At 33.5% G+C, this 16,187-nt stretch overlaps 1 protein-coding gene across 1 annotated transcript in view; it reads left to right on the top strand.

Annotated features, from left to right (window-relative positions):
- The window catches only part of LOC129230717 (E3 ubiquitin-protein ligase ZNF598-like), a 31,357-nt gene that overhangs the window by 7,717 nt on the left and 7,453 nt on the right, over positions 1-16,187 (top strand). The window contains exons 2-4 of the mRNA XM_054865136.1: positions 6,508-6,744; positions 9,017-9,225; positions 14,348-14,565. Of these exons, the coding sequence (XP_054721111.1) occupies positions 6,508-6,744; positions 9,017-9,225; positions 14,348-14,565 (664 nt within the window). The remainder of the gene's footprint in view (positions 1-6,507; positions 6,745-9,016; positions 9,226-14,347; positions 14,566-16,187) is intronic.

Below are 16,187 nucleotides of genomic sequence, written 5' to 3'. Positions count from 1 at the left end.
ATAATTTTAGGTTTGTGCCCAATTTTAGAAACACTGATTTTGTTGCACTTAGGCAGAGCTTGAAAGAGGTTTTTTCGTCAGGGTTGGAAAATAGCGAAGTAGATCAGCAGTGGACGGAATTTAAGGATAAACTTGCTAAAACCGTTGGGGACTATGTTCCATTTAGGAGAAAAGGTGTTAGTACCAAAATTTGGCCCATGTGGTTCTCCAGGGAGACTAAAGAAGCTCATAATTATAAGCAAGCCACTTTTCGTAAGTTTAAAGAAACTGGTCAGAGTGCGGAGAGGCTCCAGTATGGTAAGGCAAGGCGAAATTTTAAGTATTTGGTACGGATTCAGAAAAGGGAATTGAAGCAAAGGCTGGCAGATGACATTGATGGGAACCCTAAGAGGTTTTTTGCTTACGCTAATTCCGGGAAAGCTCGAAACAGTCAAATTGGGCCTTTGGTTGATGAGTATGGAAATTTAATCCAAAACGATAGGGATATTGCAAATGTTCTAAATAACTTTTTTTTCCAGTGTGTTTAACGATAACTGTATCTCAACAGTTGACACTAACAAGACACAAGCTATTATACAGCTTGAGGATTTGGTATTTTCCAGGGAGGAGGTTTTATTTCATTTGAAAAAGATTAAAGCAACTAAAGCTCCGGGACCAGATAATATTTATCCAAAAATTTTAGTTGAATGTGCAGAGGAATTAGTGGATGTTATTTTGAATATTTTCAATGCTTCTTATAACTCGGGGATGGTGCCTGAGGACTGGAAGCTGGCTAACATAACGCCACTCTTCAAGAAGGGGTCTAAAGGTATTGCTGGGAATTATAGACCTGTAAGTTTGACTTCGGTGATTTGTAAGATTTTCGAAACTTTGATCAAAATTAAGATCATGATGTTCTTAGAGACTAATAGTCTGTTGACTAGTTTGCAGCATGGTTTCAGGAAAGGTAAATCCTGTACTACTAATTTATTGCATTTCTACGACAAGGTTACCTCAGCTTTAGATAACAAAAAATGTGTGGATGTTGTTTATATTGATTTTCAAAAAGCTTTTGACAAGGTACCGCATGTTGTTCTTCTCAGCAAGTTAGCTGACATTGGAATAGGAGGAAAAACTTTACTTTGGGTTAGAAATTGGCTTACTGGTAGGAAGCAAAGAGTAGTTGTGAGAGGAAATCATTCTAATTGGAGTGATGTTTTAAGTGGGGTTCCTCAGGGATCAGTTTTAGGGCCTCTTTTGTTTATTATATTTATGAATGACATCAATGAAAATATTTCTGGAAGCATGAATTGTTTTGCTGACGATGTAAAAGTTATGGGGATTGTCGAAAATGAAGAACAAGTAAAACAGCTGCAAGAGGATTTAGATCATATTACTAAGTGGGCAGATAAATGGGGTATGGCAGTTAATGTAGGGAAATGTCAAGTGCTACACTTAGGTCATGGAAATAAGCGTATGAGATATCGTTTACAGGGTTCAGTCATAAATCAGGCAGAAAATGTTATGGATCTGGGTGTCTTTATAAATCAGGACTTCAAGTTTAGTCAACAGTGCAGTATTGCTAGTAACAAAGCCAACAAAATGCTTGGGTTCATCAATAGATCTATTTCAAACAAATCTAAGAAAGTTCTTCTGCCTTTATATAGGAGTTTAGTAAGACCTCATTTGGAGTATGCTGTTCAGTTTTGGTCGCCTTATCTGAAGAAAGATATTTTTGTATTGGAAAGGGTTCAAAGAAGGGTAACTAAATTAGTAAGGGGACTCTCAGATTTAGATTATGATACCAGACTTAATAGGCTTAACATGTACAGCCTGGAGCAAAGGAGAGTCAGAGGGGACATGATTCAGTTATTTAGATTTATCAAAATGAAAGATGTAAATGGATTAAATTTTTGTGGGGAAAGCAGGACAAGGGGTCATTGTTTTAAGCTATTTAAATCTCAGGCTAACTTGGAAATCAGGAAAAACTACTACTTTAGCAGGGTCGTGGGCACTTGGAATAGCTTACCGGAAGAGGCGGTAATGAGCAAGGGAGTGGATAGCTTTAAGAGGGCCATTGATCTTCATTGGGGACTAATTAATTGACTAGGACCAGCCTAGCTGGGCCCAGAGCCTGTTGCTGGTCGTCACATTTGTATTTGTATAACAAAGGATTCATCCTCTCTAATCCTTTCCACAATATTTTCCTTCCCCATATTCCAGTCTTTTCCCTATAATGAACAAGTTCAGTCTTCAGTTGAACACTATCTAATTTCATATGCTTCCCAACTTGATAGATAAACGTTAAACCATCAAGCAGATCAGGTGGTTTCAGATACCCGCTTTGCATCATTGGATCCAAAATATCTGCAGCAAGATGAATTGGACCAATGCCAAATTCTTTCCTTTTTTAAACTTATTCAAAATTTCTCTTTCTTCATTTTTTTACAGAGGGGACATGGGAAGCTGTTCCAATAATAGAATCTCTAATTTGTTGAACTGTCCACAGACTAAATGTATTTGCAGATAATTTGCCTCCAGAGATAAAGTCAACTTCACCATTGGTTCTAAAATATGAACCATTTTATTAACATGAAGCCAAAAAAATTTCATCATCTAGGAGCCTTTTCTTAAATTCACTGGACAACTGGGATTCACTGACAGCTAGAGTTTGAAGTACAAACTTGTTAGCTTTTAAACTATGGAAACAGTACAAGTAACTGCCCCATCTGGTTTCTTACTGGAAGTTTTAAAGAAGTAGCAGATTTTGACACCTCTTGGTTTTGAATTTTGACGAGCATTGCTTGTAATACACGACTTCATTTTATCGTTTTCACAATTTCAATTGTATGCCACAGACAATTTTGAAGTGATTTACACTGAAATTTCTTTTTGCTTATTAATGTGAAAACTTTCTATATTTGCCACATTATCACTTAAACAGCAATAAAATAAATAGCATCATAGTTTTAAAAACTTCTCAGTCTAGTCTTACAAACGTCTCTCATGCTTTTTTTTTTTGTCATTTTGGATATGACTAATCTAGATTGTGCCTTTGAAATTCTGAAGTTCATCATTGAATTGCTTATACTTCTCCAATTATGACATTGAAAAGAAAGATTCTTTGGTTCACGATATGTTTCTTTCATAATTTCATCAAGTCTTTCAATAAAAAATATTATAAACTGTGTAATACATATGTATGTATCAGTTTTACCAATTATTTCATATTTAGATTTAAAAAAAAAATCCCATTCAATTTTTGCCATTTTTGTAAAATATCCAATTTTTGAGTATTTACCCAGGCCTTGGGTAAATACCCAAAAAATATTTGCCTACCCGCTGGTATTTACCTGATCCATATCACTATGTAAGACTGCTCCTTGTTTACTTCAAAGAACATGCTTGCTATGTGTTGATTAATTATTTGTAATCTACATTGCTACATGCTATATTAGCTTCTAATTTGCTAAACAGTTTTTGGAAAATTAGGAGCAAAAATAGGAAAAGATAGATGATGAGTAGTCCCAAAATAGGTGGGTGTACTATACCCTTCCTATTTTTTCCACATTAAGATAGTTATGTTTTAATGTTTGTTTAAAAAGTTAACTAGAAGTCTTACCAGTCATAAACATCAGTAGAACACCATTTAACACTGTTGAATTCTATTCCATGTTCTTGTAGATGTTTTCGGGATTGGGAGATGTTTTGCAGTAAAACATCTCTGAATCCCGGAAACTCTGCAAAACTACACGCAATATTAAATGAATCATTTAATCAACGCTTTGAAGCCAAAAAATTGCAAACTTCTGCAGACACGTGTTCCTTGTAACTCCAAAACACGTGTCTGCAGTAATTTGCAATTTTTGTGCTTCAAAACGTTGGTTAATTGATCAATTTAATTTTGTTATCAACTCATCAGTCTGGAATAGACTAACCGAACTGGAGGCGGATGTCGTGTTATTGATGCTGAAAGTACCAACAATAATTGTTGGTGTCAATTTAGCTACTAATTATTGGTAGCTTAAGTAAATTTAAGACACTAGTGAGCGACCAGAGCATTGGCACAATCAACTCGTTACTTGTCAATTGAAGGCAAAGTTTGCTTATTAAGCAGTACCTTACCGCTCTCAAGCTTGGGCTAACACGAAACCGCATGCACTATACCGATAGTGTGCTAAATTTACTTTGGCTACCAGTTTTGGCTCACTCGGCTTCAATGCAATGATATCTGCCTCCAGCTTAGTTATTGTCGATTCTAGACTGATGCAGTGGCGGATTTACTATAGGGACAGTGGTTGCAACCGACCCCTCGTATACCGTCATTTTTTAAAACCAATGATATAGAATTGAAGGAATTCCTAGCAATCGATACTAATAAATTTCAATCAAGTACATTTCACAAATTTGTTTTAAATTAAGTTTAGACAGTTAGTGTAGTCGAGGTTGGACATCATTACTCACTTTCTAATTTGAACCTAAGCTCGCCCCCCCCCCCTTTAGAACTTTAATAATTTTCATATTTTTATATGTGTCTTCCAACCTTTTTCTTTCATGGACTACGCTGACTTGTATGATAATACATTGCTATTATTTATAACAGTGGTGTCCGACCCTGGGGGTGATAATCCCATAAGGGAGATTTGACACTTTACGGGAACGATAAGTTCATGAGGGGCGATAGGGGGCAATTAGTACTTAAAAGACAGGAAGGGGGCAATTAACTCCTTGCCCCCTTACATGACGGGTTTGGGGGGGTGGCTTTTACAATTTTCAACTGCCACCCTCTTGAATAGACTAAATCCACCCCTGGACTGATGAGTTCATAACAAAGGACAAAACTGCAGTCTCTGGATGGAATAACCGGGTCTTAGGTATACTGCATGCAATTGAAGAGTCTTATTGTGAGTCCCAATTTAATGAGGTTCGACTATACAGGCAACTGGTGCACCAAAAAAGTTGGGGCAGAGCAGACAGCAGAAGGTGGGGGGAGGGGGAAGTCCAAAATTCAGGTGGACGATGCCCTTAAAGTTGAATTTTTTTTTTTAATTGAGCATAAATTATTGGATTTTAACGTCACTATTGATTAAATGATCTTAATAAAAATGTAGACAAATGGCCACAATAGACTCCCTCCCTATTTCAAGTTTATCAAGTTTAATTTTAGTTTTTATGAAAACAATAACGTGAGAAAAATTAAAACACACTTTTAAGTTGATTCTTTTTTGTTGTAAAACGCAAATTCATCAATACTCGCATTTTTTGATCGATCGATAATTTTAAAATTAAAAAAGTGGAGGTGCAAGGCCGCTTTTGAAAGTGAGGGAGCTGTTGCCCCCCCCCCCCCCATACGAGCCGCCTTTGGTTTCGACAATTTTATATTATTTCTCAATTTATTTTTATTTATTTATTTATGTATTTTATTTTATTTTTTTATTTATTTTTATTTCTTTATGGGAAGGCTATATAACATCCTCAATAATAAATCTAACTTCTCAAAAGAGGCAGCATTTTAAAGATTTTTTCACCGCTTTAGGCAAAAAACAAACAGACAATTCATGATGCGATGGTTTTTCAAAAAAAGCATTGCTTTAATATATATCGTCCTGGGAAGGAGGCCTTGTTAGCTGTGTCGGTTCGAGCGTCTTGTGAATAGCATGAAAGTCATAGGTTTGGTCAACTACGGGTCAGAAAATGTCGCTTTTGAATGACTTTTGCTCTGCAGAGTTCTGATCCAAATTTTTATGCAGATATAATCTCTTTGCAAGAGTCTAAACTAGCATGTCAAATTAAAATCGGAAAAGGCATTTATTTTTACATGGTATTTTGCAATATATATATTTTTTAAATAAAGGCAATTTATTTGGTTATTGTATCGGGAATTGCATTAATGTGTAGCATTCGGAGACAGATGACCATTAGGGGCTATTTTGAGCGTTGTGAAAGATTGGGTTCTATGTAGCATAGGCCAAAAAATGTTATTTTTTATAACTTTTTCCTTGGGTTAAAATTTCTTGAGCTTGAGTAAAACTTTCTGGTTAAAATTTTCAAAAATATATAATTCAAATTCATTACAGAATTTTTTGAACCATAGCAGTTGTTGCATTAAAATAAGAAAAGAAAATGTTGATTTTTTAACAAGGTATATTTCAATATCTTAAATTATATGGCTTTTGAGTGATTTTCTTTATTTGTGAATGCTTTTCATTAAGGTTTCATAAAACTAAAGTAAAGCATAATTTTGAAGTTTTTGTATAATTTTTCAACTGCTATCAAAGGAAAAAGAAACTCACCCATTTGCAGTTTTTCAAAAAATTAACCTTACCACTGTCAAGGGCAAATGTATCACACAAGTCAGCTAATTTCAATATGTTACTTTTTAAGAATATTAAACCTTGGAGCTTCAACAGAATTCAGTATTCTGTTAAAGTAGACGTTATTCTAAATATTGTTTTATTTTATATGTTTGGCTATTCCTTTCCCTATTGGTTTGTCTTGGATCTTATTAGCGGCTTTATTTTTATTTAGGTAATTTTTACTCATGTCAAACAACCTTATTTGGATGTGTCTGAAAAATTTTCTTTGAGGAATGAGAAATACCAAGTTACATTTCAAGATGGCATTATTCAGCATGCATTCGAAGTGCTACTGGAAAACCGATGTAATATTTGTGCTGAACTGCTTATATCCTTTCAAAAGCTGAAGGAACATATGAGAAGAACTCATGAACTTCATTACTGTGATCTTTGTACTGACAATTTAAAGGTGAGGATTATTTTCAATTTTTAGTGTTATTATTCAGTCATTCTAGATTAGTAAATTATGTGTAATGCAAACCGGTTAACTGTAATGCATTGGGCTTAAAATTTCTGCATTTTAGCTGTTATTGCACATTTCGAAATCCGATTACATCAGCTTTTGTAACTGTTGGTTTGAGCAAAAGTTCATTCATATCTCGAAAGAATTTACAGCAGAGTTATGTTGTTATAAAATGAGCACTTGAAAAAAAGTTCTGAAGAAAAATATCCTTTTATTCAGCTTCAAAAGTGTATAAGCTTTTATAATTAATGAAATAGTACTAAATCCAGTTCAGCAGTAAATAAATAAATAATTTCATTCTTCAAATCCATTTCATCACCTGGTTACTGAGCCACTAATACAAAATTTTTATAGCATGAAGTCGATGATGCATTTCAAAAAAATAGTTTTAGTATTTCTTTCACTAGTGCTGGTGGTCAAGAACCAAACTTGACATTGCTAGAAATAAGCTCAACAAGCTATAGAGGATGGTCTGCATAGCCATGACTGGATGTATTAGGACAACACCTACTGCTGTACTAGAACTACTTTTAGGTTTATGCCCGCTCCATATGCGGATTGAAGCTGAAGCTTTTTTGTGTATGGAGAGGCTTAAATGCTCAAAACAATGGAAAGCCTACTCTTGTTACCTTTCCTGGAAAATTTTTGATGAAGATGTACTTCCTCATCCTCTTTCTGGCCTGCCAAGTGACTACATGCTTGGCGAGTATGCTTTTGACAAGCCTTATCAGGTTATCTTTCCTTCTCGCAGTGACTGGAAAAATGTTGCCTTATCTCATGGTAAAGGTTGCACTCTCTGGTACACCGATGTTCTAAAATGAATGAAAGGACTGGGGCTGGGGAGATTGTTATGACATCCACATCGTTTAGGATTGCTATAATTTGCTCTGCAATCTTGCAAAACTGAACAAGGTTACCCTTTGTTGGGTACCTGGACACTCTGGAGTGCAGGGCAACGAAAAAGCCGACTATCTTGCATGGAAAGGCTCTGATATCCCTTTCGTTGTCCCTGAGCCAGCAATTGGGATTTCGAAAAATCTTATCAGGACTGTTGTTTTTGATATTTTTGGTAAAAAACAGTACTATAACTGGCGCAACCTTGATCGACAGCGGCAAGCGAAAGAACTTAATAGAGGTTGCCCTAGTATTGGGACAAAGGAGCTCTTAAGTCTGAACTGTAACAGCGTCAGAAGGGCTATCGGCCTTCTTACTGGTCATTGTACCTTGAAGCGGCATAGTAATATAATGGGCGTCACTGACGATCCAATTTGTAGAGGCTGTCGTTTTCATGAGGAAACTGCTGCCACATATTCTGTGTGATTGCTATGTCTTTTCTGCCTACAGGTTTGAACACCTTGGCCGCCACTTGCTTAATCCTTGGGAGATATTCCCATTAAATGCCTGCTAATCTTTGTTTCGGCTACTGGTCTTTTTGGACTTCTGTTTGAGGTTTAGTACAATAGACCTCTGGTCGCTGTGCGTGGCTCTGCTGAGCCCCCTCTCCTTCATTTCATTCATTCATTAGTGCTTCAAGCTATTGCAAAGCAATGACACGAACTGGACAACATATCACAAAAATTGTGAAAATCAAGCAAGCAAGTGATGAATTCTCAAACATGAGATACTTTAGACATTATTTAGCAATTATTTCACATGCAGAGAAAAGAATATCATTGTTTGTGCAAAACAACTGCTGCTTTTTCCTAACCCAAAAGCTTTGAAGAAACTCAATTAGTTGAGTAAAAAAAAAAAACCAAGGAACTTAGAGCATAAACTCAAACCAGTTCCTTTGAGCAATTTACCCAAATGAGATCATCAGCGATGCAATGATTTAATGCACATTTAAGCTGGTTTCAAGCTGCATGCAGCAAAAAACGGATTTAGTATAAAAATAACAACAGTTAATTCATCATTTCTTTCCGTTTTGAGAAAGATCAACTGAAAAAAAAAAGATAAATGTTACACTTTTTTTATGTGCAATTTTACCACTTAAACATTAATAACTTGATGTTGACAATCACTTTCAATCCTACCTTCATTTTATTTATCCTCCATTTAATGATAATTTTCCTGATCCCTTGACAATATATTGTATATACTGAGAGAGATTTTTTATGTGAAATGATTCAGTTTTGTAATCCATAAGCTATAAAAGTACTAAGATTGATACACATCCTCTACTTCTTTTGAAAATCTTACTATTCCTTTGGTTTTTCAGATATTTTCTTTTGAGAGGACAGCTTATTCAAGAAAGGATCTAGCACTGCATAAAAGAGGAGATCCTAACAATCCTTCAAATCGAGGTCATCCTTTGTGCGGTTTCTGTGACGAGAGATACGTAGATGCCGACGACTTGTTTCGCCACTTAAGGAGAGAACATTATTTTTGCCACTTTTGTGATGCTGATGGTAGTGATGAGTTTTTTAAGTAAGGAAAAACCACCACAAGGTGATTTTCTCAGAAGATGTAGCTTTAGTATTACTCTCTTTCTTCTAGGGTTTTAAAATTCCTTCTAATTGGTTTGGTTAGATCATTCTCACGGTCTGGAAACACAGAAGGGTTGAGTATTCCCCCATGCAAAATATAAAAATTAAGCAGGATTCAAAAGACAGTACAACTTTGTTTATCTGGACTCGGGGCGGCAAATAGGGGGGGGGGGCGAGAGGGGGCGATTGCACCTCCAAATTTTTCCCTAAGAGTAATAAAAAAAAATGGGTAAATTCAATTTAGATAACTTAGAAAATCATTTGCCTGCATATTCAGAACAGAAAAAACTGATATAGGATAATTGTTTGCCTTAACTAAAGATGAAATAATCTCTTCATATGGATTAAATATTTCAAAATTGTGTACTCTATGTTATGATGGTGCATATTGTACGAGATTCCCGTACAGCGATGAGACTGCGTAATTTTTACGCGTTAACTCCATGTCATTTTACAAAAAATTTTATGATCATATTATAACTTAATGTTGAGCTGGCAAGTGCTCATTGATGCCTTGTACTAGAAATACATTTTAGCAACTGGAGGAATTATATGCTTTCATGGAAACGTTTTGTAAAGATATGTTATTTTTAAAAAACATCCCACATCAAAAAAAAAAAAAAAAAAACTTTCGAATCAACAACTATATCTTGAGTCTCTTTACTTGACAATCTCTGAGTGACACAAGATGGTATTCAAGAGTTGAATCTATAAAAGCCCCCAGGGAATTACCGGGAAGTGACCTTTGTTTGAATTTTTGTTTACTTTATACAGTGGAGGTTTTTTTTGAACACTGTTACACACTATCATAAAAATTTCAATCCGCTAATCTTAATTCTTGGATTGACAATTGAAACTCTTAGTAATTTTCGCACTAATGCATACTTGAACCAAGTGTGGAACTTTGTGAGAGAACTTTCCACAGCAGTTTTTACTGTATGCCGATGTAGAAGAGGTGACAAAACCCGCATAAAGTTTTAGCCAAAACATTAAATAAATATTTTGAATAAAATGATCAATTCAATTTCTCACGAAATTGAGACAGGATTTGATGAGATATATTTATTATTGGTCTTAAGTTCAATATTATGTAGTTCGGTTATAGAAAACGAAAAAGAGATATATCCCTTATATATATAAGTAGTAGCAAGAGGGAAAAGGAATTGTTTTGTGAATTGCGACGAGACTTTTTTGACACAAAATAAATACTAGCCCAATTTAAAAAGCTTTCTTGGTTCTTTTAAAGAGAGAAATCTGAAGGAAATGTGTTTTTTGACATAATTTTCTTGCTTCCATTGTTTTTTGACTGTTTCAATTTGGTCAGTCATTTGAAAGCTGATTTTTGTGATTAAATTGAAAAACCAACTTAAATAAAGCACAAATTAACATGAAAATATATCATAGCTATTTCAAGGCTACAATGGAACCTCTTCATCACTGCAAAAGACTCAGCACACAACCAGAAAGTTGTGGGAGAACTGAGCATCAACCAATTTTGACTTGAGTGTGTCAGGAGGTTTGAGAATTACCTTCGAAGCACAGCAAGGAGGCAAGGAAGACCTTCATTTTTAGCTGCACTGGAAATAAAGCAAAATTCTGGATATTGATTAAATATAGTCGCAAAATTTTCTGTTCTTCCTGTCTCCACAAATAGCAGATTGAAACTTTACTAAAAAATAAAAACTAGTACCGAGATGTTTTGTGAGATAACTTATTACAAAATAAATTTAAAGCTTCGGCTGTAAAAATTTTAATTGTTCTTAACAAACCTAATTATTCTTTACATTAAAGCCATTTTATTACCACTTCTTGTTAACCAATATCTATTTTATACCGTACTGAGGAAATTCATGTTCAAGAAACTTGACCCCCCAAACGAAATGCTGAAATACCGCCCCTGATCTGGACTAACTGGGGCTAAAAACGAACTGAATGATCGAAAAACCTGGATAATCCAAGTAGCATTAGGTTCAGGGTTCGCCGATATATATCACGATATATATCCAATATTTATTTTGAAAATATCATGATATTTTGATACTTTTGTTATTAATTTTTTCAACTATGGTATTTTCAATATAAAAGGTATGTTAATCATAGTAATTTCGTTTATTCATTATTGAAAATAACCAAAAGATTATTTGTTATATTTTATAATGTATAATACATCATTAATATAACAAAGTAATCTAATATTGCTTTTTGCTTGTATTTTATATTCATAAAATTATTAGTAATGCAACAATTTTAATTGATATATTAAAAGTGCCTAATTAAATTTTAAGCATTGCTCAGCGAAAAAAGAAAATGTCTTATGACTATGCACCGACTAATGCATATTACTTATTTTTGAATCATATAACTGTAAAAGTAGCTAACAGAAGAAAAATGAGTAAAACAGCTAATACTCCATTAAAATTGATAGAAATGTTGACTGAAATATTAGATATAAATAATGAAAGAAACATTCATTTTAAGTCTACATATTATAATTATAATACAAGAAATTAGAGAGTGATTTGAGGATGCATTTACTATTTTGAAGACTTTATTTTGTGATAATTCAAAATATTGGATATATATCTAAATATCCTATATATATATCAAAATATCGGATATTTTCGAAATTATTATGATATTTTCGAACCCTGATAGGTAATAAGTCAAACAAATTGATGAATAAGCACAATTACTGTACTTTATGATTAAAAAAAACATGTTTTGCCACAATGTTGCAAAAAAGTGTTTATGGAACCTCCATAAACATGAAAATATTTTTTCCCGCAAGGAATCATGTTCACAGTGTTCTGTTTCATACACCAGTGTTGTTTGAATAAAGCATAGTCACCCAAACGCTTTATCATTGATAGATCTAAATCAAAAGTGAATTTTTAGTGTACTTATTGTTGCATTCTTGCTATTTTGATTTTCTATGTAAGCAGAAATTTTTTATTTAGGCTACAAATTTGATCTGTATCATGCAGATCAATAAGGGACGTATGATTGAAGTTCTTCTGTAATACAGTAAAACCTCGTTATCATGTTTGTCAGGAGACAACAAAAAAAAAAGAGCAATATATCGAAAAACGTGATGTAGCCAAGGTCTTAAAAAGTACGTTTGATTAACGTAGAAATAAGTTACATATGCTGCTACAAAAAGATTGATTTTTTATCATATTAAGATGCTTATCTTTATAAAATCCGAATGAAATTACTCGACCAATTTTTCTTCAAAAAAAAAAAAAAAATAATAATAATAATAATAAATAAATATGTAAAATAACAATATTTTTATTGTATTATGGTGGAATATAATATAAATAAAAAATTACAGCTTAAACTGTAACAACCTAAGTGTATGGGAAATATGTCAGTTTTGTTCAATGATTAAACAGGAGAAAAAAAATTTTTCTGAGAAATACTTAAAAAGAAAAAAAAAAAAATCTGCGATGGCAAATGTCAAGCAACATTTAAAAAATATACTATATAGTTTTTGGGGAGACAAAGGAAAGGGGGATATATCCGAATCGGCGATGTAGCAAGGGGTTACTGTAGTAAAAATAAAATTATTAACGTCGAAAATGTAGAATCACATAGTAATCTAAATTAAGCAGCTTTTACAATCAGATTTCAAAATGAAAAAAATCAGAATAGACAAGTAAGAAAAATTGTTAAAATGCATAAAATTTCCTAACCACGATAAGTTATGCTTTTTAAAGTATAATTATGAAGAATTTTGTGTAAGGTCTATATTGAAAATAACCAAAATTACAAGGTGTATTAAAAAGAATCGCCTGACCTGATATGCATGTATGGTAAAAAATACTGAACATAGCCAGTTCAGATTTAATTTTATAGTTTATGGATGATTATAGCATTTTTCAAAAACCAAAATATAACCAATGATTACCAAATTAACAGTTCTTAATACATTCAACCTTTTAATGCATGCTGCAAGTCATATGCCCTGTGTGGAAAGTTCTGATTTAGGGTGACAGTCAGGGTGATTCCCCTATGCACGAACCCCCCACCCTTTTTTTTTTTAAATTAATTATACTATCTTCTAGTGCTCATTGTAGCAGTAGGAATTAAAACCTGGACAGTTTTTTTTTTTTAAGTGGAGTCATATTTTTTGAAATACCCTGTAATGTGAAGGGTCTGCTTTGTAATAACATATTTTGTAAAAGGTCTTTTTATAAGATAAAAGTTTTTTGTTGAATCAATGTTTGATATATTATATAAAAAGGTAGGGTCCATTAGCAGACCCAAATCCAAAGATTATATTTCAAAGTTATGTTCACTTGGGAAAAAGCAGTTTTTTTTTAGTGTGGTACAGTAGAATTGATGAAATACTGCTGCACACACGAACTTTGCTATATGGCAGTGGAAAAAGTAATACAGTGAAAATGAACTTGATCATTATACCTCATTAAAAAAAAAAAAAAACACCTGTGTAGATTGCATCTACACCTCTTGCATACATCTCAGATTTGAGGTTAAGAATTAAAAAAAAAAAAAAAAAAATAGATTTTATCTTTTACTAAACAGTTTTAAGAAATAAATTTGTTTTGAAAGTGTTTTAAAATTTATTGAATTACAAAGCAAAGTGTAGCTGCATTACATCTACACTACAGGAAATTTATTATGCAAGTTTTTTTTTAACTTTAATAAAAAAAATTTAAATTTAAGAAATGGAAAATAATGGCAATATTGTAATTATAAATCTGATTCATTCATGTTACATATTGTTTTTTAACTGTTGTATTTTCGGAGTATAGTATAGTTTTTTAAGATTAACGATGATCCCTCACTTCCCTCCTGTTGTTTTGAATCTTAATTGCTTTAAAGGAACTGAAACTATTAATAAAATGGTTCAGATAAAACTGCTACAGTCTTGTGGCTTTTTGAGTGAAATAACATTTTTTGATTGATTTGCAAATTTAATGAGCCTAAAATAAATCTTTAATTGGTCTTATTTTTGTTTATTGCCTTTTATATTCTTAATTTTGCTATTTGCTTTATGTATGCAGAGATTTTCATTATTCTATTTTGCAATATTTCAGAGACTACGATTTTCTCCGAGTACATTTTCGAAAAGAGCATTACCTATGCGAGGAGGGGGAATGCGCACGAGAGAAGTTCGTTGGAGCTTTCAGGACTGAAATTGACTTGAAGGCACACATTGCTCAAAAACATTTTAAAAATAAGTCAAAAGCAGAAGTGAGACAAGCGAGGACGCTAGACTTTGAGTTCACCTATGCTCACGCCAATCGACCTAGTGGTAAGTTGTAATGAATGGCGATGCCTCAAACTTGTTTTTTGCTCTTGATACCTTTCGTTAACAATGCATGGCAACTGTAGTCGGAGCAAACCAAACCTAGCAATGTAGTAAAGCTGTGATTAGGATCTGCATAGCCTTCACAACACTGAAAGGTTAGGTTTGTCCCTACTGTAGTCAAAATATCTGTACTTAGAGTTGTGATATATTTCAAGGGCTCTTATACCAAAATCATAGACTGATGCTTACTCTAAATCTTTTATTTCTTTACTCTGATTACCCTTATACTGATGCTTACTCTAAAAAAAAATACTCACTAGAAAAAAAATGCACACAACAACAAGGAATTTTCAGAATGAAATGAAATTTCACATTCATAAGGGCAGCATTGATACAAGAATAATCATGGCCCAATTTAGAAATTTTAAGACTGTAAGCACTACAAACCTGTGGGAGCCCCCTTGACTTGCAGTACTAAAGAACGAGCTCAATGGCACATCTTTTTGTCATTGCAGAGGTTCCCATACCCCCCCACCCCAAAAAAAAATAGTGCAATCTGCACCATTGATTTTTTTTTAATTTTATGGTCCACCTCATTGACATTTGCATGGCTCTAAGCTGCAGTAAACCAACGGTGTAAATTTTATAATGTCACTGAATACCTTAAACAAAGTCTTTTCCTTCCCCAAACCGATCTCCAATTGTTTGCAAAAAGAGAAAAAATGCTTGGGAGGGGGGGGGGGGCAAAAATGTTTCCAGATGTTCCCAAATTGTCCTTGGGAAGGAAGTTCGGAAGCTATTTAATTTTTGAATCAATGTATTAGTAATTTGAAACAAACATAAATAAACAATTACAAAAGATTCAAACTTCTTGAAATATTGAAAGCAACAGAAACAAAATAAATGCTTTAAGCAGTAATAGTGAGATCGGTACTAACATCAAGTGACATCTAAGTAGTCTCATTCTCAGCAACTACCAGGGCTACTAGTGCTATCTCTTGCCCCAAGACAGAGGAGAGGTTCACCTACCATGTGTACTGGTTATCTCCAAATTTTTGATTTTGCCACTTACATCCCTTTGCTTCTTACTGCCTCATATGCGGTTTGTACCATAATACTTTACAAGTTCAAGAATTTTTCACGACATTGTAGAAGAAGAAGAAAAAAGTAATTATAAGTAATTTACGTCAATGGCTGTATCATCACAGTAAGAAAAAGAAACATAATGTGAAGTGTTTAATCATTTTTTTAACCGTTTGTGGCCATGGGATGAACTTGGGTACCATTAGTGGTTCGAGCAACATACGATGCGCACATTCAGCTCTGGTAATAAAAGGTATTGCTTTCTGTTTAACAAACTGATTAAACACTTCACATTACGTTTCTTTTTCTTACCGTGATGATACAGCCATCAATGTAAATTACTTCTAATTACATTTTTTTCTTTTTTATGATGTCAAAAAAAAAAAAAAAAACTTGAACATGACATGCGAAGTATTATGGTGCAAACTGCATACTCATACAAGAAGGTATTGTTTTTTTTTATGAAGTTTTAAAATGTGTTAAGGACTTTTCAGACACCAGTACTTTCATCTAAGTTGCACTTTCCATTCAAATTTTTTGAC

Source organism: Uloborus diversus, chromosome 9, assembly GCF_026930045.1.
Source record: "Uloborus diversus isolate 005 chromosome 9, Udiv.v.3.1, whole genome shotgun sequence".
In the NCBI taxonomy this organism is placed as follows: Eukaryota; Metazoa; Arthropoda; class Arachnida; order Araneae; family Uloboridae; genus Uloborus; species Uloborus diversus.
This window is presented reverse-complemented; position numbering and strand designations above follow the sequence as displayed.